Consider the following 27608-nt stretch of genomic DNA (forward strand, 5'->3'; position numbering starts at 1 on the left):
GGTAACTATGTTTCAAAGTCCGAAGGCATCATGGCCCCCATATGTGAATGGGGGACCTGGTTGAGTGCGGTCTATGGGCAGGTCAGCCAAGTTTTGTTGATCCACCAATATTAGTAGTTTTTGACACAAACACTATTGTCCAGAATTGAGGAGGTAAGTCGCTTGCCACCTTCAATCCAGAATTCTGCGGAGCGCACTGCGCCACCAGTAATGTGTCTGCCTTGATGTCTTGACTTCCTGTGATATAATTCAACAATGAGTTTGGCCACATCTATACAATACGTAAAACTCTAGCGCCATCGAACGTTTACGGCATAATTAGTTTATATAACTCTGATAAAACCTTCCTTTGATTATAATTCCTGGGTGAAAAGTCCAAGTTGTAATTTACAATTTATTTCATAATTTCCAATTTTAATAAAGTCACAAATAAAATCCAAAAGAAACACTGACTATTTCTACAACAACAAACAATCAACTATGACACTCGTACCTTTACTTATATACACATAGGGTTGCTCATTAGGAGCAGTCGTCTTAATGAGGTCACGTTACGTAATACATGGGTTGCTCTTCAGGAGCAACGGGTATACAAATAAACATGTGAAATGAAATGATATGAAAATAATTAAACTGAATATAATTTATGGCGTTACAACTTTCCCCCTTTTAACTGTTGGCTCCATACAAAAGATATTTAAACATCAAATATAAATAACAGAAATATCTAACGACAGTTCTTTTCTTATAATAACCTATAACCAAATAAATAAAGCATTTAACACAAATTAAATATACAAGTTCAAAAATTTTACAAATTATTATTTACAAAGAGTTCATATTCACAATGTCAATATTCACACGGAAAAGTCTCCCTTTATCTCCCAGACGTTCCCTTTACGTAAACATTCAGCAACGGCTTATGCAGTCTCAGTTACTATGCTTCTAAAGTCCACATCTTCGGAATCTATCTACTCGGAATAAACGATTTGCGAGTTCCGACTTACTTCCGTTCTTTCATCTCGGTAAATTGTGATCACTTTATCGATGACAAAACAAACCGACGATTTTGTAACAAGAGGGTCCATTTCATTATCATGAGCGGATTGAGAGTCACTGGTTTTCAGCTTCTTGTGGTTGAATATCAACAGCGTCTTCTGTATCCTCGAGAATGTCGTTGACAAAGCTGTCTGACGGAATCTCGATAAAATCTATCGAAACATCATCCAGGAAGTTCCATTCATTGCTATGTACATGATGAGACGCTCAAAGAGACCAAAGAGACTCCTCTGTCTGTAGGGCGAAAGTATTCTCGTCCTCATCCGACGATATGTTCTCGTACTGTTCGCTAAGCACATACACGGATTTCCGCGCTTCTTCGTAACTCTGGCGATTGACCGTGTACTTCTTATTTTCCTGTCCCCCTAATCTGTGAATAACTCTGTAGTGTCTCTACAAGTTAAAACTGCGCACAAATGTTCTCTGGCAAAAACTATACTTTAAACAGCCTATTTCATCTTTATGCTGTTCCCTCATTTGCAAGTTCAAATTGCTAATTCTGGAGAAAGTCCGTAAAAAAATTGTACATCTCATAATATCACTAATTGGCTTGATATAGTCTTTTTACAATCCGTCAGTGGCTCGTCTGAATAATCATCTGGGTCGGGGTATTCTGGGGTTTCTCGTTGTTGGGGTCCTCCCTCTGATCCGGAACCGATTGGCTGGCCGCTGTTGACGGGGCCCCGAATGGAAAATTAAGCGGCATCTTCAAACGGGTTAGTCTCCGTCGACTGGCTGATGTGGGGCGATGCGTGACGGGTACCCTCTGCAGCTAGGCGCTTGTATATGCGGGATCGCCTCTCGCCGGGAATTGTTTATTCCCTCTGTACGGTTTGATGTTGTCGGAATGCACGACCACGGGCTTTGAATTGTGGGAGTGTTTATTTGAAACAATACATCACTAAGTCTCTTTACAATGAGCCAGGGTCCTGTCAATTTTCTTGCTAACTTTGTTTTACATCCAACGGTAACTTTGGGCTGGCTTCGCCGAACTAAATCTCCAACTTTATAATGAATAGAATGCACGTTTCGATCATAAACACGTTTTTGTCTCAAAGCACTTTGTTCAGTTTCACTTCTCACAATTTCATAAATGAAATAAATGACAATAACAAACCACCGTCAACACTCTCAAAAATCTATAAAACGAAATACAAATTCCAATCAGAGCAACACGGACCTAAAAAAAGATAGAGGTGGGATCAGGTGCCTAGGAGGAGTAAGCATCCCCTGCTGACCGGTCACACCCGCCGTGTGCTCTTTGTCGTATTTGGGGGAAAAACGAAAAAGTCCGTAGACAATTAGGTGATTAATTATGGTATAACAATTAGTATGAAAAACGTCAGTCAGCATGCGACCCAGTGGAAGATTGTATTTGCTGACAAAGTGGTTGTATCGACCAGAGAACTTACGAAGAGATGACTTCAAACGAGACTGTTGATAGTCCTGTTTTATCAACTTGTTTGTCAGTAGCTTGCTACGCCTTAGAAACTGTTCATACGAAGAACATGCCCTTGTGTATCGAATTAACTGAGAGATAAAAACACCATATGCATGTGATTAAGGTTTATTGCTAAATAAGTAAGGAAATTTAACTATAGAAAAATAGAAGCCATCGCGTTGATCATAAAGTTTTGTTGTAAGGTTACCATCAATGTACATTTCCAGTAAAATATCCAAATATAATACAGATGACACAGACTCTGTGGTATCTTTTATTTCGAGTTCACTGGGATATATCGACGTTAGTATGAAAAAAAAACCAATTGTTAATTGATCATACGTCGTCGATATACCTGAATGTTGAGATGAAGCCCACAACATGTGATTTATTTTTTTTCACGTAAAAGTTTTGGAATAAATATTATGCTTTTTAACTATACAAAATAGGTCTGCTAATAATGGGGCACAATTGATACCCATGGAAATTCCAACAGATTGTTGGAAGCCTTGATTTCCAAGAACTTCATAGATGTTGTCTGTCAGAAACTCAAGCATCTTTTTAATGTGAACTTCAGAGTACCTGTGTGTTCCAATTGAATGGTTTTTAACAAAACAGTTCTTTAGATTTCCAGTGAAAGGTAAGCATTTTTACGACTTCCATTTTTATTGAAGAAACAACTGTCGATGATGTCAAAAAGTCTAGATTTTAATTTGTCATGGGGAATGGTTGTATAAAGCGTTAAAAATCCTACGTTTGATGCCCTTGATTTTAGTAAGATTTTGTGATCTCAACGTTTCTAATAATTATTTAGAGTTTTTAGCATCCACATCTGATTCATACCACTTTTGGAGTATATTGTTTTACAATACTCTTGATGTTTCTCCTTCACTACTGTAAGAATTCTAGTAAGGAGTAAAGAGAGATGTTAGGTAGAACATTTATTGGAACGTGCTATACATCTCTGTTTATAAGGACTTTTGTGAAGCTTTGGAATCCATTTCACACAAACATTTTATTCTAAATGACTCACACATTCCGTTTCATTTTTGTACACAACTATGTCATCACTGTTTTCGATAATAAGATTCATAGGTAGAATCATTTCTTCACCGAATACCATTTTATACGGCGTCATTCCTGTGGATTCGTGTATAGTGCTGTTGTACACAAACACAATTCAGTCAATGAATTTATCCCAGTCTGTTTGATTCACTGAAATGTACTTTGATAAGATCTCCTTAATAGTTCTGTTCAATCTTTCAATCATTCCGTCGGACTGAGTATGATACGACGTTGTGCACGTTTTCTTTATTTGCAAAACTTAGAAAATATCTTGGATTACTTGACTATCGAACTGAGCAACTTAGTCCGAATGGGTTTTCTTGCGGGAAACCGTAGCGTTTAATCCATCCTTTAAACAAAGTTTCTGCTATTGTTTTAGTGTCAATGTTTTTCAAGGGAAATATTTCCGTGAATTTGGTAAAATAGTCTGAAATCACTATAATGTACGTTAATCCATTCATCGACTTAGGAAATGGCCCAACTTTATCCACTCTCAAATTTAACACCGTTCAAATAAATTTTTATAAAACTTCTCTTCTTTTTATGCGGATTTTTCCTTTCTTCACAAAGATCACAAGAAGTGATGTAATACTGAACATATATTCTTAGATGGGGCCAGTAATAGTTACTTCTGTTGAGTTTATCAAATGTGCGTCGTACACCTAAATGTGCGGAAGTTACAGCGTCATGGAAATTTCACATAACAACATCACGTATCTTCTGAGGGACAATAATCCATAATCGTTCTCCATTATTTTCCAGCATGTCATGCATAATACCCTTCGTTCACAGTCAACAACTTCAAACGAGAGTATAAAATATTGCTCTCAAAGCCTAAATTTGAAATACAATCTATAGCTGGCTTTGGAAAGTTTGAGTCCTCTTTCCATTTAAGAATGGGCGATATACTTCGTCGTCTAACTGATGTTCTCTAATACTTGATAAAAGCAGTGATTTATCCGGCTGTTCCTTAGGTTTAGCCCGTGCAGACGATTTGGAACACGCTTTGACGTCTTATGTGGTTGTACAGTATCACTTAAAGAACAGGCAATAGGTTTCTAATCTTCTCCGTTAGTTGATTTACGCAAATCTCCTATGTGATAGTATTTTCTCCATGCGTCGCCTCTGTCACATTCACTTTGCATTGTTTACACTTCTCATTTTGTATATTCATTCTAGTCAAACCATCTGCATTTGCATGTCTCGTCGCGTGATACAATAATTCCTTTCAGATTTTGTTAGGCTACGACTCCCTTACGCTATCACTTTTTCCTTTCCGTCCTAAATCTGTGATAACACTGCTCCTATCGCATCATTGCTAGCATCAGTATCCAGAATAAAGAGTCCTCCATTCACATCTGGATAACTAAGAAGTGGTGAACACACTTATGTTGATTTAAAGTGATTAAATGCTTCATCACATTCGGATGTCCAGTTCCAGGGAGTGTTCTTGCTAGTAAGTCCGTAAAGAGACTTCGCAATTTTAGCAAAGTCTTTGATGAATCGTGTATAATAATACACTTATCCAAGAAAATCACGCAACTCTGTTACACTCTGAGGAATTTTCCAATCCATAACGGCGTTGGTCTTACTTGGGTCTGTTTTAACCCCTTCTCTAGAAACAATGTGTCATTTCATGGCTTTCAGTTTCAAGTTAGCATTTTTAAGTCTATCAAATACTAAACTCAGGTTTCTTAAATGTTCCTCAAAATGTTTGCTATAGTAGTGGAAGCATAGTAAATCCAAACGGCATAAATGTATACTGATACAATCCTCCACGAAGGGTTCCGAATGCTGTTTTCTCCTTGTCGCTTTCTCGCATAGGAATTTGATGATAAGCCATATTACGATCCAGCGATGTAAACCAAGTAGATTCAGATAATGTTTAAATCTTCAGCAATACTCGGAATAGGGTAAGCATTCTTTATTGTTTGAGCATTCAAGCGCCGACAATCCACGCATAATTTCCAGGTTTTGTCTTTCTTTTGCACAAGTACAAGGGGAGATGACCAAGGACTTACTGATTCTGAAATCAAACCTTGAGTATTTCCGCATCCAATATGTCTCGTTTAAATATAGGTACTCTTCGTTTCTTTAAATGATTTCTCATCATTTAAATTGATTCGATGTTCTCCAACATTTGATCGCTGTAAAAGCATCTCGGGGTCGGCAAACGCAGGTTTACGACTAACTGCTTAAATTGCTCTGCTTGCTTTGATGTAAGATTTTTACATCATTTAGAATACATCTCTCTGAAACACTCAGGAATCGCCTCGGACTTATTCCCAGTTTCCACGTTGCACACCATTGAATTTGGCAACTCGTCATTGACATAATCAACGCATGTCACTAATGCAATCTCTGTGTTTTCTTTGACAAAAATGTCTTTGTCTCCCGGGTTAAAAACACGCACATAAATCTGTATTAACTAGTACTTGTCTAACTACAAGTCCATGTGTGTTGACAAATCTTATCATTGGTACTAACATTGCCTACTTTATATTAGTACTAGGAATCAGCTTAGATTTGATCACAGCTTCATGTATCGATGGAATTACAATACTATCCACTGAGCGAACTCGACAGCTTGTTTTTTTTATCCTCACTCGTGTGCAAACATTTCATCATCAGATTGTGATTCCTGTAGTCCCAGTGACATTCGTATTTCATCATAAAGTTTTTTCAAAGCAGGTTACATTTCACGCCGCCCACAAAAACTCGGAAATAAATATTTATATTTCTTTTTAAACGTTAAAATCATAATAGCTGTTCCAATTACATTTAATAGTTTTCAATCTGCAGTTGCAAATTGTTTTCGTACTGACTCCAGTACAGGTCTGTTCTGTGGAAGAATACTTAAATAAACTTCCTCAGAGATGAAAGTATTTGTCGTACCAGTGTCGATTTTCCACTCAACTGCTGTCTCCTTGATTAGACCCTTAACTCTTATATCAGACTCTCCAAACACTACTAAACAAGATTGAGTTGAATTCGGGTTGCTTTTCTGCAAGTTAAAAATCGGTGTGCATTTCATTAGTTTGCGTTTCCGCAAATGCCATGTGATGATTCACATTATCATCCTCTGTACTAGGCCTAGCTTGTGCATTGACCGACGCATGCCCTACTGCTTCGGTCGACTTTGGTTTAACTGCTGATCCCCGGTTTCCGAGTAGTAAGCATATCGTTTTCAGTTTCTTAAACCATTGTTGGTACTATTATTGTTAGCAAATCTCTTCTTTGGACAACTCCGCATTAGGTGTTTATACAGGTGAAATACACTTGTAACATCTCTTTGCCGCATTGACAATGTTTAGGGATGTTCCTTTACTAGCATATCGGCTGTCATTAATGTTGTATACCGGTGGCTGATAATCTTTCCTAACCTGGTATCTCTTATTTTCTGTAGAGCGAATGCACTCTTCTTGCATAGCAGCGGTCACTGATTCGTCTAATGTTTTCGGGCGCCTTCGTTTTACTGCAGGCCAGAATTCTTCACTAGCACTACAGTTTTCGAGGAATTTTTTCATTGAGCTTTCCAGCACATATTATTTGTTTTCAGGATAACCACATTAATATTCTATTCTCAAGATAAGCACGTCGATACAAGTCTTGTATGGCCTGGCGAAAATTCCGGAATGTTTCTCTGTCTTGTTTCCTTCATAACTTTGCCTCTGCAATACAACTCTTCTTAAGCGCGGTATGTTCGACTCTTGGTTCAGCGCACCTTTTAAAAATTGGTAGTTTTCTACAGTATTTTCCATAGGAAGTCCATATGCAAAGGCTTCAGCTTGATCCCTTAAAGGTGTTAGGGGAATACGCATCATGGGCTGCTCAGTCCATTGGTTTAAACTTGCCACATTTTCAAAATATCGAATAAATTCACTTAAGATGATAGTTCCATCTTCTTTGAAAGTGCGTTTAATTTTAATATGAACATCCGAATGATGTCTGATGTTCCTTGGGTCACGTACGTGTATCTAGAATCCGTGAGCGAAACTAGGTTTGTACGTGTCCGTCGCCTTGAAGTAATAATTTCTGGCTGAATCAAATCTTCGTAATTTGCTACTCGATTAGAGCAAATTTTTCATAGCACACTCAAGAAAATAACACTTATGAAAATAAGCACAACCAAAAATTGAAATTCTCGCGTAAATTTAATTACGAGATCTGACGGCCACAGTTTGTAAAATCCAGCAATTGCAAATACAAATCCTATTATAAAAAAGAAATCCACAATGTTACAAATTTTCTCCATTTTTTACCATTATCATTTTCGTAAACACTCCAATCCATTTCAGGAGATAACGACGATGGGAATTCTGGCGTCAGACACACTGGCGGATCCATATTTTCGAAATCCGTAATTCAATTTCTCCGCGCAATTGAAGTTTTTGGCGCTCTCGGTGTTTCGAGGGGGGGGGGGTTCGTTAATGTATCCATTTCCACTTTCTTTTGCAATTAATCACATACTGCAATTTGTTAGTTAATAATTTACGCTTTCCTCTGGAAATGATTTCACTCTGCATTTATAGCAATGGCATTTGTAAAAGCAAATATCAACTTTATTTACTCGCTTGATGCAATTGAAATTTTCTTTTCGGTTGGACATTAAATAACAACTTGGGCACTCCTTACGAGCAAATAGGTCCATCTGTCCCACGATGTCCATTTTCATAAAAATAAATCACTTTTACAAATCTTTGTTTTTGTACAGAATCTCCTGGATTTAATTCCATGGTCACAAAGTTTTAACATCAAACAGAATAGTTCACAAAGTTTAAAAATAAAATCCGTAGAAAATATAAGAATCCCAGCGCTGTCACAAGTTGTAGCGCCGTCGATCGAGCGGTTACGGCATAATTAATTTATATAACTGGGATTAATCCTTCCTTTGATTATAATTCCTAATTCCTAAGTCAAAATCCCAAGTTGCATTTTACAATTTATTTACATACTTCCCAAATTTAATATCGTCACAAATAAAATCGAAGAAGAGGCACTGACTATCTCTACTATAATCAACTATGACACTCGTACCCTTACTTATATACACATAGGGTTGCTCGTTAAGAGCAGCCCTCTTAATGAGGTTATGTCATGTATTGCATCGCTTGCTCTTCGGGAGCAACGGGTGTACAAATAAACACGTGAAATAAAATAATATATGCAAATAATTAAACTGAATATAATTGATGGCGTTACAAAGCATGTACTTACACTATGGCATTGCACAATTCACACAAACTGACATAATGATCAGTAGTCTAAAATATCTGACGTTTTCCTGACTTTTTTTACGATTTTGATATGTTTCATGCCAGAAAAACGTCAAAACCGGAGCCATTACGAAAACTGGAAATTCGCCGCCTCCAACATTCTCGGCTCGTCCTTACATCCCATATACAACTGATAAACAGACTGTTGAACACATGTTATCGAACTGTTGAAATTTGATTTGATTATTTTTTAGATATCGCGAGAAAATAGGTCAACAACACTATTGTTTGTCAGTGTGATTATCAAAGTTTTCAGTAAAATTATATTTTTAGCTGTATTATTTAGTTTAAGGATACCGACACTAGTTTTCATTGCGCATGTTTTAGCGCATTCTAGTATAATACAGTTGATTTATACTTCTTATGGTTTTTTTCGATATTATTTATAAAATTGAACGCAATACATATAAAAATATTTAGATTTTTTTTAAAGAAATTAATATTTTGTTAACGATTTTTCCGTTGTGTTGTAGCGGAGCGTTGCCATTGCGCTTTGATGACGTTATGGTAAAATGAAGCATTGTTGGAGTACGTTATACGAAATGACATTAAAAAAAATGTAAACAAGAGGCCTATAGGCCTTAACGGTCACCTGAGTAGCATAATCCATACACAAACTTGTCAAGGAGTCTCATATATGCATTTAATTAAGTTTTATTCTGGAGTAGAAAGTTTTTTAATTTGTAATGACGACCACCTCCCTGCCTGAAATCTTTCAAAAAAAAACTATTAAACCTATAAATTTACCATAAAAACTTAATTTAAAAGATCATAAAAGAGTGCATGACCTGCTATTGAAAAGGTGCACGACTGATAGAAAATAATTGTCCCATATTTATTAACTTTCAGGATAGGTTTTATATGTATATGTTTTCATAGAAAAGCTATAACAAGGTGGCTATTATACATGTTTTATCTAAAACAACATCCCTCGGGGCAGACAGAAACTCTTCCCGTGGGCATTTAAACAAACGAAAAAAAAGCAGCTTTAAAAGCCATCATGAGTCACTCATTTCTCCTGTTCCAGTTTTTAAATTTTTAAAGTTTGTTGACAATCACTATCTGGTATTTATACCAAAATCATTTTACCTTAATATCAGTGATTTTAATTAGGCAATTTTTTTCTTTACTATTAACAATTCTATTTGTTTATTTTGAAAGTTCAAAAATTGCTTTTGTTTCAAATGATAAAAATCCTTGCATAACTCTTTTGATCATACAACTTCTTTATCCGGGTAATTACATTATATTCAATGACTAATGACTAAATATGAACAAACAAAGGAAGATAGCTCCATTAGAAAGAAGCAAGGGAAAATGACTCCATTAACTGTTACCCCCCTTACCCCTCCTTTGAACTCTTTCCAAATGCTAGGTCCCAAACCCTGACTTAGAGGTCATAAATTTCACAATTTAGGTAGAGGAGTTAGTGGACATCATAACAATGCATTCAGTGTTTTGCCCACATGGGTGGGAGTAAAGATTTTTAAGATTGAATACATTTTTACTATATGGCTATATTGGCCACACCCTAGGGCCTAAACCCCTGTCACAGGGGTAATGAATTTCACAATTTAGGTAGAAGACTTCATGGACACCATAACCATGCATTTAGGTTTTCAGAAATATATATGGGAGTATAGAAGAAGATTTTTAAGATTTAATACATTTTTACAATATGTCCATATTGGCCTCACCCTTGCGTCTGAACCCCTGACCCAGGGACCATGAATTTCATAATTTTGGTAGAGGGTTTCATGGACATTACAACCATGCAATCAGTTTATTCCTCACATGTGTCGGAGTAGAGAAGGAGGGTGGTAGAGCCACCAATTTCACAACTTACATTTCTCTTACCATAGAGATGATTCACACCAAAAATGGAAACAATTGGGCTTGTAGTTTTTAAGAAGAAGTTAAAAATGTAAAATTGTTAACGCACGACGCACGACGACGGACGAAAACAGATAGCAAAAGGTTACCTGAGTTTACTCATTTACTTATTTATCGGAAGTATAATTCGCCTACTAAAAATAAAGCTTATTCATGCCTGGCTATTTCGGAAATCAACAAAACGGTGCTATATATAGTTTATTGCATGTATAGCGTAATGCTTTCGTGTTACATTTATAACAGAGCTGACCAATGATATTACATGCCGATCATTCCTTTAAAATGAATACTTGTTTTAATCTGCTTTGATGTGCGGAAAATACCACTTTATTAAATATTCCTGAAGTAAATGTACCTTAATTTTGAGATGGTCCCTAAAAAGAACCAGACGGTCGATATTCTTGAAACTTCGCAAATCAACTTGAGTTGGTTTAAATGTCATACGGTCAAAAAATAAAGAGTTTTGCTACTGTATTTTTTCGCAAAAAACCCAAATCGGCCTCCTTAAATATATATATATAGCTACGTACAATTCAAGCCTAGAATGCTGTTTCCAGTTGGTGGCGGTGAATTTCAAGTTTTCGTAATGGCGCCGGTTCTGACGTTTTTCTGGTATGTAAAATATCAAACTCGTTGAAAAAGCCAGGAAAACGTCAGATATTTCGCACTGAATGCTCTGTAGCAAAACAGCTCGGCTCCATTTGAAACTCAAAATGTTTACTCAGTAAATCGTACATAGTGAAGCACGGTTATATTATTCATTTTAATTCTATCTGATTTATTTCATAAACGTATGAACTTTGTTTACTTATTGATATTAACTCTTTATCTCTGACCAAAATTGTATTTGTTATGAAACATAGTGAGGAGTTATTTTAAAGAGGGGAGTTGATTTCATCATTAGGAGTAAATTATTCACGTAATTGAGGAGTTAATTTAGAGATGTTATATATAAAGGAAGACTGACTTAAGTTCAGTGCGGGTAGTTTAATTGGGCATAAAAGTAGCATTTTCAAAGTCGAATTGCACACGTTTTTGATTGAATTGGATGTATATATTTGCTGTGTTTATAATTATTTTACTCGATTATTACCTTTATTAAAATGTGAACGCAACGCTGATTTATCATTCAAAAGGAGAAAGGAATGAGGATTTTGAATTGAGATGCTCGGAAAAAGGTTGAAAAAATAAAAACGCTACAAGTGGTGGCAGCGGCGGGATGCAATTTTCAATATTGGTGATTATGGATTAAAATGTAAACCTTAAAATCATTTGATTGACTTTTAACATGTGGAATTATAATTATTTTTGGGGGGATTAATTAATGCATAGTGATTGATTATAAAGGACGACAAAGATTTGTAAACTATGATGATGTTGTAGAAATTGAAATCTTATTCTCCTTGGACAAATTAACGTAAGTGACCGCCAAGAGTGTCCCAATTGTTTTGTTATGTTCAAGAAAAACGAGAATCGTCACTGCATTACTACATTAATCGGAAAGAAAAGTGAATTTTACTTATGTTCGTTCTGTGGCTGCAGAATTAAAGCATTTTCGAAAACACGTGTGGCGTACCAATTAACTTTCTGTGAAATCGAATCTCTCCTGAAGAAATAGTGATGTGGGCTACACGAGAACCGATCATTGTGTTAATGCTTGTGATTATTTTTGTGATATTAATTATTGTGTTGTTTAGATTCTGAAAATCAAATGGAAGAACAGGTGGAGGATATCGACAACGTTCCATGCGTAGTGCGACTCCAAGAGGTAGAAGTGATTTGCTGGCAACTCCAGAAGTTACTCACCAGATTGAAAGTAGTGTCCACATTCCAGTCAAAGGGACATTTTCCGGAGATGTATCGACAACCTGGACTGAATTCTTCAGATATTTTGAGAACGTTGCTAATTTGAACCAGTGGACTGTACACAGAAGGAAGGGGTTTGCTGTTAACTACTTTACGTGGCCAAGCGGATACATATGCTTATGGACTTCCAGACAACATCATAGGCAATTATCAGCATTTGACAAAAGCTTTAAATTTAAAATCAGAGGTTTGGTTATACAGCTCTGAAGGATAGTTACATTGCGGAAACAAATTGGGGCCGAAACATGTTAATGATACATTTAGAGAGTATATACAAGCAATTGTATATTTATTCAGAAGAACTTATCTTGGAAAGAGAGCTTGCGTTGCTGAAAACAGTTTAAAAACGTTTTTGGCAAACTGTTCTGACAATGAGGAGTTCCGAATGTCAGTTAAGAGGACGAAACCGAAAACAATTCAGGAGGCAAGTACATCAGCCATGCAAGAAGAATGTATTCGGTTAGGAACGGTCATTCAAAAATTATAAGACAGTTAGAAGGGATATCTACACAGTCAACGCGAAACAACTATCTCGTGGAATTGACAAAAAATATCAAAATGAAAAGGACTTATAATACCAAAAAAGAGATGTTATACATCATCAGGTCATTTGAGATATCAATGTCCCAGTACAAAATCAGTGGTTAGAAGAGAGAATGGCGGAGCGGTTCCCCTGGAAAAAGACCCGCCGCCGAGGCAGTAGGCCATGCGTCGGACGGCTACAGAGACTGGCCTAGTGCTGATTCTGATAACGATTCTTCATCTACTTATTCTTATTTTCAAAGAACCAAAAATAATGACAGATTCACTGATGATGAAAATGGAAGAGATGCAACAGAAGAATTTAAAAATTTCCAATCTTTTTGTAAAATAAATGCAAGTAAAAACAAGACAGGATTCTACGTTGATGGACTGATACAAGGTACCTCTGTAACGTGGAAGGTAGACACTGGAGCCAAAAATACCTTCATAACAGAAGATATATTCAATGAAATTCCTCCCGAAAATCGACCAGTGCTGGAGCCAGCTAAAAAGAAGTTTGTAACTGCGAGTGGCCAAGATTGATATGTACTAGGAACAGCGCATATGACGTTAAACTTCGATGATTTTGAATCAGAGTTAGGGGTATTTGTTGGTAGAGTTTCTCAGAATTTATTTGGAGCATATTTTTACTCACATTTTAGATGTAATTGGGATCACGAGAAAGGGGGATTGTTTCTTAAACTTCCTGTTGTTAATAATGTTTGTCTTAGACGTACCAGCTGGATAATAGCAAGTCAGGACATTGTGCCATCAGGACACGAATTTGTTATCCAAGCGGAATTCATTTATCCGGAGAACAGTGCAGGAATACCAGTTGTGTTATCGGATTTTCTGCGAAAACATGTTACTGGTTGCAATAAATCTGTTAAACGCAAAAGCATTTAACGGATATTTAAGATTGTTTAATCTGGGAAGAGCAGTAGTGACAGTTAAACGCAATGCTAGAATAGCAACATTTTTTCCTGTTATTAAAGTTTCTAACAGTGAACTGAATTTAGAAGTTTATTTGGTAGAGAATCTAAAGGAATTACCTAATCATTAAATATTTATTCGTTTGATGAGATATCGGCGCTTCTGATTGGTCGAAAAATTTCTTTGATACCTGCATCAATAAAATTTTAGCCGGATCTACTTTTCTCAACTGTTTTGATCTAACACTATTTATAGAACGGGAATTTCCAAGATAAACACTGTCAACAAAATGCAAAGTTGTGTCTGTTTTATTGTCAGCAAACAAAATGCAACCTTGTGAATATAAAAACTTGAAAGTTTAACCTTCAAAAATAAACAAAACACATTATTTGATTCACGAAATAGAAAATTAAGCGTCTTCTCACGATTTCGTCTGCTTGAGATCAATCAACATTTACAGCGAGGCTGGCTATTCTTTTTCCAGGAATAGTATAACGAACATATAGGCCTATAAACTTTCACGGTAACACTGCTGTTCAAATTTGGTAACAATGATTTTTAAATTTACACACGTACATGATCGGTCATCAGAATAAGCGTCGTAAAGAAAAGCTATGAGTAATGCATCAACTCCTTCGGCGCATTCCAATCGGCAGATATACCAATTAAGTACATCACTGGCTATCTAGTTACCACACCGTTTACAAAAGTCGCTTATACATACTATTCTTTGTCGACATATCAGCTATTTTCGTCCACGATCGCCTTTCCTTGGATGGTTATGTCCAGTTGCATATTCCAGCGATCTCACATGAAAACTAGTTTTATTACGAGTTTTTCTGCACATTGAATAATATCACAAACTATCGCATGCATTTTCCTTTCGTTTTCAATTCAGCCGGTTCAGATTTTAACTCACTATTTGTGTTTAATCCATTAAATTCAGGATGGATGAAGGCGCATCCATTTTGAATATTGTTGCTGTTGTTGTTTTGTATTCATACGCGCCGCTTCATTTACATTATTTACATTTTTGATCAATGACACTTCACATTTTTTTATTTGAAAATGTTTTATTAAATGATAAGAAATGAAGATAATAATTTTTCTATTGCTCGACGTATCAAAGAAAAAATTGACCGGAAAACTTTTTCATCAATGCGCTACGCATAAGTTTTCCGGTCAATTTTTTCTTTGATACGTCGATCAATAGAAAACATATTATCTTCATTTCTTAAATCATTGAATTCCTGTGTTCGAAAAAGGTCGGATTTACCTGTCTGATCAAGAGGTAAGTGTGTTTAAGAAGTTTCTGCAGAAACGCGTTGCTACATTTGCTGATCCTAATAGAAGCTTAGGACAGACAACTTTAGGAGAACATAATATTGTTTTGAATAGCAAATGACCTTTTAAAGAGGCATCGCGGAACATGCCTTTATTCAAGCGTGACATTCTAGATAACGAGATTCAGAAATTGGAGGACTTGGGGACAATAGAAAAATCCCATAGTCCATGGTCATCTCAGCTTGTTTTGGTGCAAAAGAAAGACAAAACATGGCGCGTATGTGTGGATTACCGGAGGCTCAGTTAGAGAACGATAAAGGACGCATATCCATTACCGAGAATAGATGACAACTTAGACGCTTTAGTTGGATCAATGTGGTTTACCTCCCTAGACTGGATGGGTACCATTTGTGCCCCATTGTTAGCAGACCTATTTTTGTATTCTTATGAAGCAGAATTTATTCAAAAACTTGTACGTGAAAAAAATTCCTTGCTGTGGCCTAAAAACTCAACATTTAGGTATATCGACAACGTATTATCAATTAAGTATTGCTATTTCCATACTTACGTCGACTCGATATATCCCAATGAACTTGAAATAAAAGATACCACAGAGTCAGCGTCATCAGTTTCACATTTGGATATTTGATATTGATGGTAACATAACAAGAAAACTTTATGATAAACGCAATGACTTCAATTTTTCTATAGTCAACTTTTCCTACTTATGTAGCAATATACCTTCATCACCTGCAAATGGTGTTTTTGTCTGTCAGTTAATTCGATACGCAAGGGCATGCTCTTTGTATGAATAGTTTTTAAGACGTTTCTAAGCTACTGACAAACAAGTTGATAAAACAGGACTATCAACAGTCCAGGTTAAAGACATCTTTTCGTAAGTTCTATGGTCGATACAACGACCTTGTCAGCAAATACAATCTCCCACTGGGTCGCATTCTGACTGACGTTTTTCATACTAATTGTTAGACCATAATTAATTACCTAACTGTATATGGACTTTTGCTTTGTTTATTTTCCCGATTACGACAAAGAGCACAAGGCGGGTCTGACCGGCGGTCAGCAGATGATGCTCACTCCTCCACTGCACCTGATCCTACCTCTATCTTTGAGGTCTGTGCTCGCGCTGCTTTGAATTTTTATTTCGTTTTATGAATTGTTGAGATGGTTGACGGTTTGTTATTGTCATTTTTTCATTCAATTCATTTAAGAAAATAGTTTCATCTTCTTCCTTGCATGTTATAATTATGAATTAGTTGAACGTATAACTACCCGGTTTAAATTTGTTAAGTTAGCCTAACAAATTCCAATCAGATCAGGTATAATATATTTTTTTCACTGAAGACCAAATACCGTAATTCATTCTAAATACATGCAGGCATGTAATTTATAAATAAGATTTAATTGATTGTTACAAACTGAAATCAAAATTTGTTCAAGTAAAAACTACACATGCATTACATTGTTTCAATAGTCAACGATTTATAGGATATAAAGTTTTAGATTCAGATATGAGTTGCCGCGGCGCAGCTGACGCTAGTAAACGAAGGGTCCCGGGTTCAACGGGCCTTGGTCGTTTTGAAAATTATTTTTTCGTTTTATTTTTAGGGCAAAACCATTTTTAATACTGTTTCTTTCTTTGAATCATTGAAACTTGTAACATAATATACATTATATACTTAACTATTGTACATGTTCCTGTAGAATCAATTTCTCTAGTTAAAATCGCCACCTTGTGTGTCTAGACGTGCTTTTATTTATTTGTGTATATCTAATTGAAATCTGTTGTTTGTTAAACCTCATAATAAACCCTGGAACTAACACTGAATCTCTTTCGGCACCGCTTTCCCTAAAACCCCTATATAAGCCACAATTTTCTTAACAGTCTTAAGTATTTCACTGTAGAGGTCTCGCCTGTGTGGACGTACATCTTGCCTCTCCGTGTTACTCGGTCGCAATGACATTATCAAGTTTTACATTTTTTTCTCAAACCAGGAGAGTACTAACATCAAATAAACTGGTCAATGCAGTATTTACAAACAGAATATGCACATAAAAAAATTAAATGCATAAAAATCCAAAAACAACGAAAAGAACACGTCGGCCACGAGTTTCAGGAGTGCAATCGGGTGTACGAAATGGAAGGGTTTATGTACCAGATACCTGTACGACAGTGCCTATTTACGAGCGGTGTTCAGCTTTAAGAAGAAATAAAAGAACAGAGGAAATTCAAACATTACAGTTGATAAATTTTAGTCCCCTGCCGGTTTCACAGGAGGAGCCTATAACTATCCTCTGGGCCCGTCAGTCCCTCCGTTCGGTTGCCTGATCCATTTCAGTTTTCCTCACTATATTATTAAGCGTTTCAGGAATAATATGAAACTCTTGTTAAACCGGCAGGGGACTAAAATATATACCGATAAATCGATCAAACTAATAATAAGTGTAGGTATTTTTAAAAAATGGTGCGGATTTGATGAACTAAGCAATATAAATAAACAAAAGAGTTCTAAGAAATGACAGTAATGCATGGTATAGGTTTCTGAAGCCATATCAGAAATCTTCAATACACTGTGGATGTACACAGATAATCTATTGTTTAAATAATTGTCATCTGTGGATATATAAAATATGACTCTACCATTTCTATTAAGAATACTGAAGTAGATGGTAATGTGATGAATGCTGTGGATGCTGGTCAGGTTCACCCACCAGGTGGCGGTTTGTCCCCAATCTGATGCAGCACATTGACCTCCATGATATACCAGGACCGATTTACGTCCGTCTACAGCGTTACTTGCGGCAAAGATTTTGTTGTTGTCATATTGGTCCTGTATGTACGCTGGTTTTCTGAGGGCGACATTAACTGAGAAGATAAACACAGTCTACTCAGTGTGTAATTCTAGGGATGTGTCAAATCATGGTGCGATGATAACTATATACACAACTGTACATTATATAACTAGTGCCTGTTTGGGAGGGTAACAGATGAAATCGACACTCCAAAAAAGCCAATGTTAAAAGTGTCCACATTTATCACAAAAAACCTTATCCTTTGAAAAAACTTGATATTTTACTCCAAAACTTTGTTACACACTGTGATATTTTATCAATATACAAATTAAATATTTCGCTACATCTTAAGCATTTTTTGAGTATCATAGGTATACCATGTCACGTGATACTGCTAAAAAAGATGTACCGGGATTAATACGAAAAATGATAGTGCAAACGCTTAACATAAAGAAGCATAATTTACTGGGAGCTTAAAATATTCAAGTAAGAACAATTAATAATTCAACGTAAACAGTGTATAAACTGACATTTGCAGAGAGTTCCCATAATTAATACTTATTTACGTGAAATGCGTAGCGATTTCATACAGATCCCAGCACTTTTTTGATATAATAGGGAAATAATGGTAACACAAGTACAATTTCAATATATTTGGAACTATCACAGACGTGAAAATTGCACTTTTATATTTGTGTCGTGACAAATATTTCAAGTCGAGGCAAAAATTAAAAAAAGTAAAAATTAATGTAATTCCACCCATCCCTCCCCTGTTCATGAAAAATATTCCTCACCCCCCCCCCCTTTTTGTTTTCTGGATCCGTGCATGTTGCGGAACTTATGTATGATATAAAAGTATTTATAAACGAGGCGCCGGCGCGATACAAGCTCTACCGGTTGCACATTGATAAAAAATGTTGACGTCAGTTAGTTGGACCTAATATACCATGCATGTATTGCATATTGCTTCGTATTTCACGCGTTTACGAGAACCAGAAATATATAACAATCAATGACTATATTAAACAAATCATACTGCTAGACCAATTAAAACGTATACCCTCACGCTCTATCATGATAGAATAGTCAGGTGACCGTCTATATGGTTTGCAAATTGATCCGACAATAATTATACATCTGATTATTTTCATCTTAGAAACAATGCATTACTATTTTCGTACTCCTTAGTTCATATTTACAAAATTATTGTTAGAATCTACATTAGATTGACTCACCATACGCCTGAGAGACTGCCAGCAGACAGAACCACGCAGTGAGAACATCGAAGTGATACGTAGAGTGTCCGAACAGGGACACCATGGTGTAATATTGTCGATCTGGTCAAATTAGATTGCTAAATTGCCCCCCAAAATAGCATAACCAATAAAAAACTCAAGCCGTCTGATATTACAGACACATGACGGAGTTATGAGTTTAAGACGTAGAAAAGGCGCAGCCACAATGATCACGTGACAAGGAAGTTAAACAAAGTATATAGAGCTGATTATAATATTCATCGCTTTGCACATCGGAAGTAGTTAGATTCATTCGAATTTTTTTCTGAAAAAAAAATACAGCATACAGGATTTTTTTACTTTAAATTCGATCAATGCATACATAAACATGCATGTTAAAATCTCCTTTGACTTCAGCGTTTTAGCCTTGATGTAGTTTGTAAACGACCTCACTTCTATTCGATGTATACACAATGGGCATCTAGAAACAATTATATCCAATTATATCCGTTTGCCACCAATATATAAAATAAACCTTGCAATCACAGAATCGTAAAAGTATATTCGGGGGATCACTTATCCACAAATCGCACACTTGCAGTCAAATTGGGGTTAGAGGGTTGGGTTGGTAGTTACCATGTAACTTGTAATATTTTGTTTTTACACTGGAAGTTCGCTGGACTTTCATTTTCTCTACTCCTCCACTGCACATTGTGATTACAAAAACATAGATCTTTAAGATCTTATACTTTAGCTTCTAATTCACGCAAATTGTATTTGAATATTCGAACGACCCACCCCCACCCCTCCCAATCAAATGTCGTAAAAAATATGGGTGCATAACACAAAGCTGTCAATATGTGTATATGTAAGAAAAACAAGCTGAAAGGCCGCATAAATCAGCATTTCTCCTTAAAGTATTTCCCATTTCTCTTTTATCTAATAAAAATCATTATTATACCCGCACTTTCTAAAGAAAGTTCGGGTATATTGTTGTTACTCTGTTCCGTCCGTCCGTCCGTCCGTCTGTCACGTTTTACTTTCTCAAACTGCTCTTACATCTTATAAACCAGCAATCTGAACTCTTAGAGTTTGATTTGGGGTGTGATGTTGTTTTGTAAAAAGGTTTCAAAAATGCTCTGGTAGTCCTGGGGGTCAAAAAATTGGTAAAAAATGACGTTTTTTCATAAAAAAAACATTTTCCTCGAACTCCTACATTTTCAACAGTAGACAAATTGTCACAATTTGTGTTAAAAGGCCTGGAAATTCCCTCGTTTATAAACTGAACTTTGAAAAGATAAAGAGGCAGAACCGTGAAAATAACTTTATTTACAGTGTGAAGAAAAAATATCAAGCTAAAGCATACAATCCTCTCTAAACACACACTCAATTCACACACGCAAATAACTGAAAAATCACACAACGCATTCACACAAATAATATTAACAAAACATAACTAACCCCCTAAATACCCCCCAACATATATAAACAAAATAAATAACCCGACTTTGGCTGATGTCACTTATGAATACTAAGTCCGGACAATGCTTTTGAGAAGTTGTATTTTAATAAATAATTTCACCCGCAGCAGGTACGTGCATAGTTGAGACCACAATTCTTGTTCATAATTGGTGGTAAGGATACATCACACGTTCATTTATATCGCATAAACTGGTACACGTGCGTAGACACACTGTCATGTAAACCAAACCTTTCGTCACGGATGTTACTGGACTATAGCACCAGCTCATATAGTGCCCGTGCGTCTGCGTGTGTCACATGTCCCACGTTGACTATGGGTCCACGATGGTTAGCTTGTCATTGTCCTGCATCCACGGATGATACCGTCATGTATATAACCGACCACACCCACTCAGCTAGTCACCTAAAATTCAATTCATTGTCGGGTCCTCAGTGAAAATTACACTACACTGTTCAAAACACACATTATATTCAACCGTCGGGCTACCATATTTTAAATTCTTATACAAACGAAAAAAAATGTCATAAAACACTTAGCAAAGGACAATATAGATATATAGACAATATAGATACTTAAGTATGCGCATTCTAAATTGAAATGATAATGAAAAATACTTCTCACTTACTGCTGTTCTCTCTCAACACGGTTTATCGTACTTTCACCACACAGGAATTCTATTCAAACACTCCACACAGGATTAGACATAGGCCACACAGGTCCTAATACATATTGTCAAACTCCACGAAGGTTCATACAGAAGGACACACCTTCTCTCATCAACGACCTGGCCGGAACTACTAGTAACTCATGCACGAAAACCGGTCTAACAAACAATGACTTGCTGACCGTGGCACTCTATGGAGCGCCGTTACTCACAAAAATTAATAGACTAATAAAACTTTAATTGAACATATATACAAAATTGTGACATACCTCCCCTTTCAAGTTTCAAAATTGGGAAACCATATTTTGACCAAAAATACACAAACAGGCTACCTCACGTGACGACTCAAAAAATCAGCACCTACATTGTCAATACCTTTGATAGCATGTATCGTGAAATTGTACGACTGCAAAAATATTGCCCAACGCATCAACCTTCCATTTGAAATCTTTGATCTATTGAGATACACCAAAGGTTGATGATCAGTCTCGAGAACAAAAGTTCTACCGTACAGATATGCTTGGAATTTTTTCACTGCCCATACTATAGCCAAACATTCTTTCTCAATGACTGAATAACCTCTTTCTCTTTCATTCAACTTGCTACTTGCATACGCAATTGGGAACTTTCGCTCATGCTCTTGCAACAAAACTGCACCTATACCATACTCTGACGCATCAGTTCTCAAATAGAAATCTCTCTGGAAATCGGGCAATCTCAGAATAGGAGCATACAAAAGCAAAGATTTCAACGAACTAAAAGCTTTTTCATGATGATCTTGCCAATTTATTTTGTTTGGGACACCTTTTTTCGTTAAATCTGTCAAAGGACAGGCAACAGATGCAAAATTGGGCACAAATTTACGATAGTAACCGATGAGTCCTAGAAACGATCGTACCTGTTTCTTGGTCTCTGGGCGAGGAGCATTCTTAATTGCTTCAAGTTTGTCATTGTTTGGACACAAAACACCATTTCCAATGGAATGACCTAAAAAATCAAGGGAGTTAAAACCTACAAAACATTTTGATGGTTTTGCACTCAACTTTCCTGATCTGAGTCTTTCTAACAAACCCCTCAATGCAATGATATGATCATCCCAAGATTCAGTGTGAACCAAGATATCATCAATAAAGCTATCTGTGTTTTTCAAACCCTTCAACAAAACCCGCATCATACGATTAAAAGTAGCTGCTGCATTCGATAAACCGAACGGCATCACTGTGAATCTAAACAAACCGTCAGGTGTAACAAATGAAGTGAGATCTTTGTCTTCGTCTCGCATGGGGATTTGCCAGTAGCCTTTGCAAAGGTCTACTTTCGTGAAAAATTTACTTTTACCGATCTTAGCAAAAATTTCTTCCGGGTCGGGCATTGGTTCGGCGTCAAATACCGTCACTTTATTAAGCTTTCTGAAATCAATGCATATTCTTTTCGAGCCATCTGACTTTTTTGCTACGACAATAGAACTCGCGTATGGAGATTCTGAAGATTCTATAATACCCATTTCAATCATTTTCTTTATTTCGTCTCGAACCGCGTCGCGCAGAGCAAACGGAATTTGATACGGCTTGTTTCGGATCGGATCTGTTGTTGTCAAGTGAATCTCATGCTGAGCAAGATTTGTACGATTAGGAATATCAGATAGAACATCCTGAAAGTCTAGAAGGAGTCTACGAACTTCGTCTTTCTGCGGATCTGATAGATCGTTGTCAATGTTCACATCTTGATATGTTTCTGTGGCTACTGATGGAGGAGATTCCAGCGGGAAATCACTTTCAAAATTCTCACTCTCCGTAGTTTCTTCCTCAATGACAGCACACGAGCTGATGATTGTAGGAGGATCTCTTTCCAGGTATCTCTTCAAAAGGTTGGCGTGGAAAGTCTTTGTTTTGCCCTGTACATCTACCCTGTAATCGGATATACCAACCTTTCCAACAACAGTAAACGGACCTTTCCACTGCATGAGTAGTTTATTGTTATCTGTAGGGAGAAGGATCAACACTTTGTCTAACAAATTGAATGATCGACGCTTTGTTTTCCGGTCATAGTATTTCTTGTAGCGTTGACTCGATTTCTGTAAATTTTCTTTTGCTAAGTCACATGTTTCTGCAATGCGCTCTTTCAAGTCTATAACATATTGGTAAGTACTTTTGACTTCCGGATCTTTCAGTTCGCTAGTCCACATTTCACGCAAAATTGACATTGGTCCACGTACAGTTCGACCATATAACAACTCGAAAGGAGAAAAACCCATACTTTCCTGCGGAACTTCCCTATAAGCAAAAAGTAAAGGAGCAATGTACCTGTCCCAGTCTTTGGGTCTCTCAGCAGCCATGCGTCTCAACATTTGTTTGAGTGTTCCGTTAAATTTCTCAACCAGACCATTGCAAGCTGGATGGTAAGGTGTTGTTGTAAGTTGAGCAAGTGATAGCAAACGACCTACCTCTTTCATAAGATTTGATGTGAACTGGGTTCCCATATCTGAGAGTATTTCTTTAGGAATACCTAATCTGGTGAAAAATTCAAACAGAGCTTCAGCAACACTTTCTGTCTCGATACCTTTAAGTGCAGTTGCCTCTGGATATCGTGTACTGTAATCTACCATGGTAAGAATATACCTATTACCACGATCTGTTGCTGGGAATATAGGACCAACTAAGTCAACAGCAACTCGCTCAAATGGAGTATCAATGAGAGGCATTGACTCTAATGGAATTGGAGTTACCTTACCTTTTGGCAAAGTTCGTTGGCACACGTCACATGACCTACAGAATCTACTTACATCTCCTTGTACCCCTGGCCAGTAAAAGTTTGACAATACCCTATCAGTCGTTTTCTTAATGCCTAAGTGACCAGCTAGAACACAATCATGTGCAATTTTCATAACAGTAATACGGTGCGGCAAAGGAACTAACAACTGTTTGAAGATTTTGTTGTTACTCACCTTTGGAGACTGAAAGTATCTGAAGAGCAAATCATCCTCCATGACAAACCATGACACATTTTGTTGTCCTGTAAATTTCCAAGTACCAGAATTTGCATACTCACGATATTTTTCCAACGTGATGTCATTCCTTTGGGCAGTTCTCATGTCATCAACTGTAACAGAATTTCCAGAAATACTTGGTACCTTAAGTGTCTTGAATTTCTCCTTTTCTTGCTTTGCTTGGCCTCTAGTTTGCACAGCTAAACCCTCGACATTTACCTCATCACTCTTGGTTTTCCATTGTTTTCCCCAGTCTGTATCAGGATTTGACGGGTCTCTTGCGCCATCAATGTTGCCTATAATGAGGTCATACACTGGATTAGTCATACATAGAGCTTTGACCTTACCTGACAAAAATGGCGTCTGGATACTGATTATCGCCTCGGGAACTTTTCTGACAGTACCGTCTATCAGAACACATTCGATAGATCTGCCTGTAAACTGTTCTTGTGAAACATGCTCACTTTTTACTACTACACCGCTGCAACCACTATCACGCAATACTTCAACGGTTCTTGAATTCACATATCCCTCTAATACAGGCATTTTGTGACAAATACGACATGCACCTCCTATAACAGGTAAAATATGCCCACAGCGTAACGTCACTTCATTGTTTTGCATGCAACACTCTTTCAGCTTTTCTGAAAGAATGCACAAAGAACCAACATGATTACCTGTGTTGTATCTTGGATTCCCCTGAAAATTGTCTTTGGTAGTATCAGCCGTTGTTCTCTGCGACCTGTATGAATTGTCACTAGGATTAGAGGAAGTCATTAACATAGCACCTTTGTGAGTACGATTTCCCTGATTAAATCTATTAAAACAGTTCTTTGCTATATGACCTACAAGCCCACACTTATAACATTTTCTATCATTCCTACCCGGACCCATGCCAGAGTTTCGTTGATTTCCAGTAGGTTGCTTCGCATCTTCTGGTATGTAAGACGGACGCTGATTTGTGCGGTCATAAGTAAATGAAGAGCTACCGTGCGCCTCGATAAATTGTTCGGCAAGCCGCGTCATTTCTTTGACATTTACCGGATGACGTTCGCGTATGAATGTAGATAGAGACTTACTGCAACTCGCGATGAATTGTTCGCGTAACAAAAGATCTCTTAAACCTTCATAAGTAGGCGGAGATTTAGCTAATTCCATCCATCTAGTCAAATAGTTTTCCAAACGCGCTAGGAATTGCGGGGGATTCTCACCTTTATCTGGTTTACTACTTCTGAATTTATCATGGAAACCTTCTTCAGACAATCTAAACCTCTGCAACAGAGAAAACTTGAGTTTATCATAATCTAATGCATCAGCTGGTGACAATCGAGAGTACACTTCGAGAGAAGTACCTGTGAGTAGTGCACTGAGATTTATTGACCAAGTATCCCTACTCCATTTAGCATTTTCAGCGAACCTCTCAAACCTTTGCAGATAAGCATCAATACAATCCTTTTGATCACTAAAAGGAGGGAGTTTTGGTAACTTTGCCTGATTTTGAACAACACCTGACTCTACTGGAGCCCCCTGCTTTGAACGAAGCTCTAATTTGAAAGCATCGGCCTTTATTTTTTCTAACTGAATCTGTCTATCTAACAAGGCCAACTGACTCTCTGACTCTTTCATAGCAATTTCCAAACTCAACTCTTTCTCTACTTTCTTTGCTTCCTGTTCTCTTTCTATCATTCTCAAGCTTAGTTCTTTTTCTACTCTCTTAGCATCTCTCTCTGCCGCTCTCTCCTCTCTTTGTAATCTGTCTTCATCAGATTTTCTCTGAGCTTTCTCTTTTTCCCTAGCGTACTCAAGCAACTGTTCACCTTTCAAATTAAGTTTCTTTCCAATCTCTACCAACTTTTCTAATTCTTCCTCCATTTCAAAGCTCAGTTTGATCAACGTAAGGATTTAACAAAAAAAATTCCAGATCCCGGACGAGCCCCCAAATGTCACAATTTGTGTTAAAAGGCCTGGAAATTCCCTCGTTTATAAACTGAACTTTGAAAAGATAAAGAGGCAGAACCGTGAAAATAACTTTATTTACAGTGTGAAGAAAAAATATCAAGCTAAAGCATACAATCCTCTCTAAACACACACTCAATTCACACACGCAAATAACTGAAAAATCACACAACGCATTCACACAAATAATATTAACAAAACATAACTAACCCCCTAAATACCCCCCAACATATATAAACAAAATAAATAACCCGACTTTGGCTGATGTCACTTATGAATACTAAGTCCGGACAATGCTTTTGAGAAGTTGTATTTTAATAAATAATTTCACCCGCAGCAGGTACGTGCATAGTTGAGACCACAATTCTTGTTCATAATTGGTGGTAAGGATACATCACACGTTCATTTATATCGCATAAACTGGTACACGTGCGTAGACACACTGTCATGTAAACCAAACCTTTCGTCACGGATGTTACTGGACTATAGCACCAGCTCATATAGTGCCCTTGCGTCTGCGTGTGTCACATGTCCCACGTTGACTATGGGTCCACGATGGTTAGCTTGTCATTGTCCTGCATCCACGGATGATACCGTCATGTATATAACCGACCACACCCACTCAGCTAGTCACCTAAAATTCAATTCATTGTCGGGTCCTCAGTGAAAATTACACTACACTGTTCAAAACACACATTATATTCAACCGTCGGGCTACCATATTTTAAATTCTTATACAAACGAAAAAAAATGTCATAAAACACTTAGCAAAGGACAATATAGATATATAGACAATATAGATACTTAAGTATGCGCATTCTAAATTGAAATGATAATGAAAAATACTTCTCACTTACTGCTGTTCTCTCTCAACACGGTTTATCGTACTTTCACCACACAGGAATTCTATTCAAACACTCCACACAGGATTAGACATAGGCCACACAGGTCCTAATACATATTGTCAAACTCCACGAAGGTTCATACAGAAGGACACACCTTCTCTCATCAACGACCTGGCCGGAACTACTAGTAACTCATGCACGAAAACCGGTCTAACAAACAATGACTAGCTGACCGTGGCACTCTATGGAGCGCCGTTACTCACAAAAATTAATAGACTAATAAAACTTT

The 27608-nt window shown here is 36.9% G+C and overlaps 2 protein-coding genes across 4 annotated transcripts in view; both read right to left on the bottom strand.

Moving 5' to 3' along the window:
* Positions 1-19599, bottom strand: part of LOC117691393 (multiple epidermal growth factor-like domains protein 10) — a 45979-nt gene extending 26380 nt beyond the window's left edge. For both annotated transcript variants that reach the window (XR_010709641.1, XM_066072126.1), the window contains exons 1-2: positions 19386-19599; positions 17999-18223 (exon numbers count right to left, since the gene is read on the bottom strand). Coding sequence is in view for 1 of the 2 variants with exons in the window: in XM_066072126.1 (XP_065928198.1) it covers positions 17999-18223; positions 19386-19470 (310 nt within the window). In the remaining variant the exon portion in view is untranslated. The remainder of the gene's footprint in view (positions 1-17998; positions 18224-19385) is intronic.
* A 1051-nt stretch (positions 19600-20650) lies between these two features.
* LOC117688140 (uncharacterized) lies at positions 20651-26950 on the bottom strand. Of its 2 annotated transcripts, XM_066071655.1 has the most exons (3): positions 25196-26950; positions 21494-24814; positions 20651-21270 (listed from the first exon to the last, which is right to left on the bottom strand). In XM_066071655.1, the coding sequence occupies exons 1-2, from the start codon at positions 26388-26390 to the stop codon at positions 21861-21863; spliced, it is 4149 nt and encodes a 1382-aa protein (XP_065927727.1). In that variant the 5' UTR covers positions 26391-26950; the 3' UTR covers positions 20651-21270; positions 21494-21860. The 2 variants fall into 2 exon arrangements, with proteins under 2 accessions (XP_065927727.1, XP_065927726.1); XM_066071654.1 differs by having other exon boundaries at positions 21494-26950.
* Between the last annotated feature and the right edge of the window lie 658 nt (positions 26951-27608).

Source organism: Magallana gigas, chromosome 9 (assembly GCF_963853765.1).
Source record: "Magallana gigas chromosome 9, xbMagGiga1.1, whole genome shotgun sequence".
In the NCBI taxonomy this organism is placed as follows: Eukaryota; Metazoa; Mollusca; class Bivalvia; order Ostreida; family Ostreidae; genus Magallana; species Magallana gigas.

Coding starts and splice junctions, on each gene's coding strand:
- LOC117688140 (XM_066071654.1), bottom strand. CDS start 26,390: ATGGAGGAAGAATTAGAAAAGTTGGTAGAGATTGGAAAGAAACTTAAT.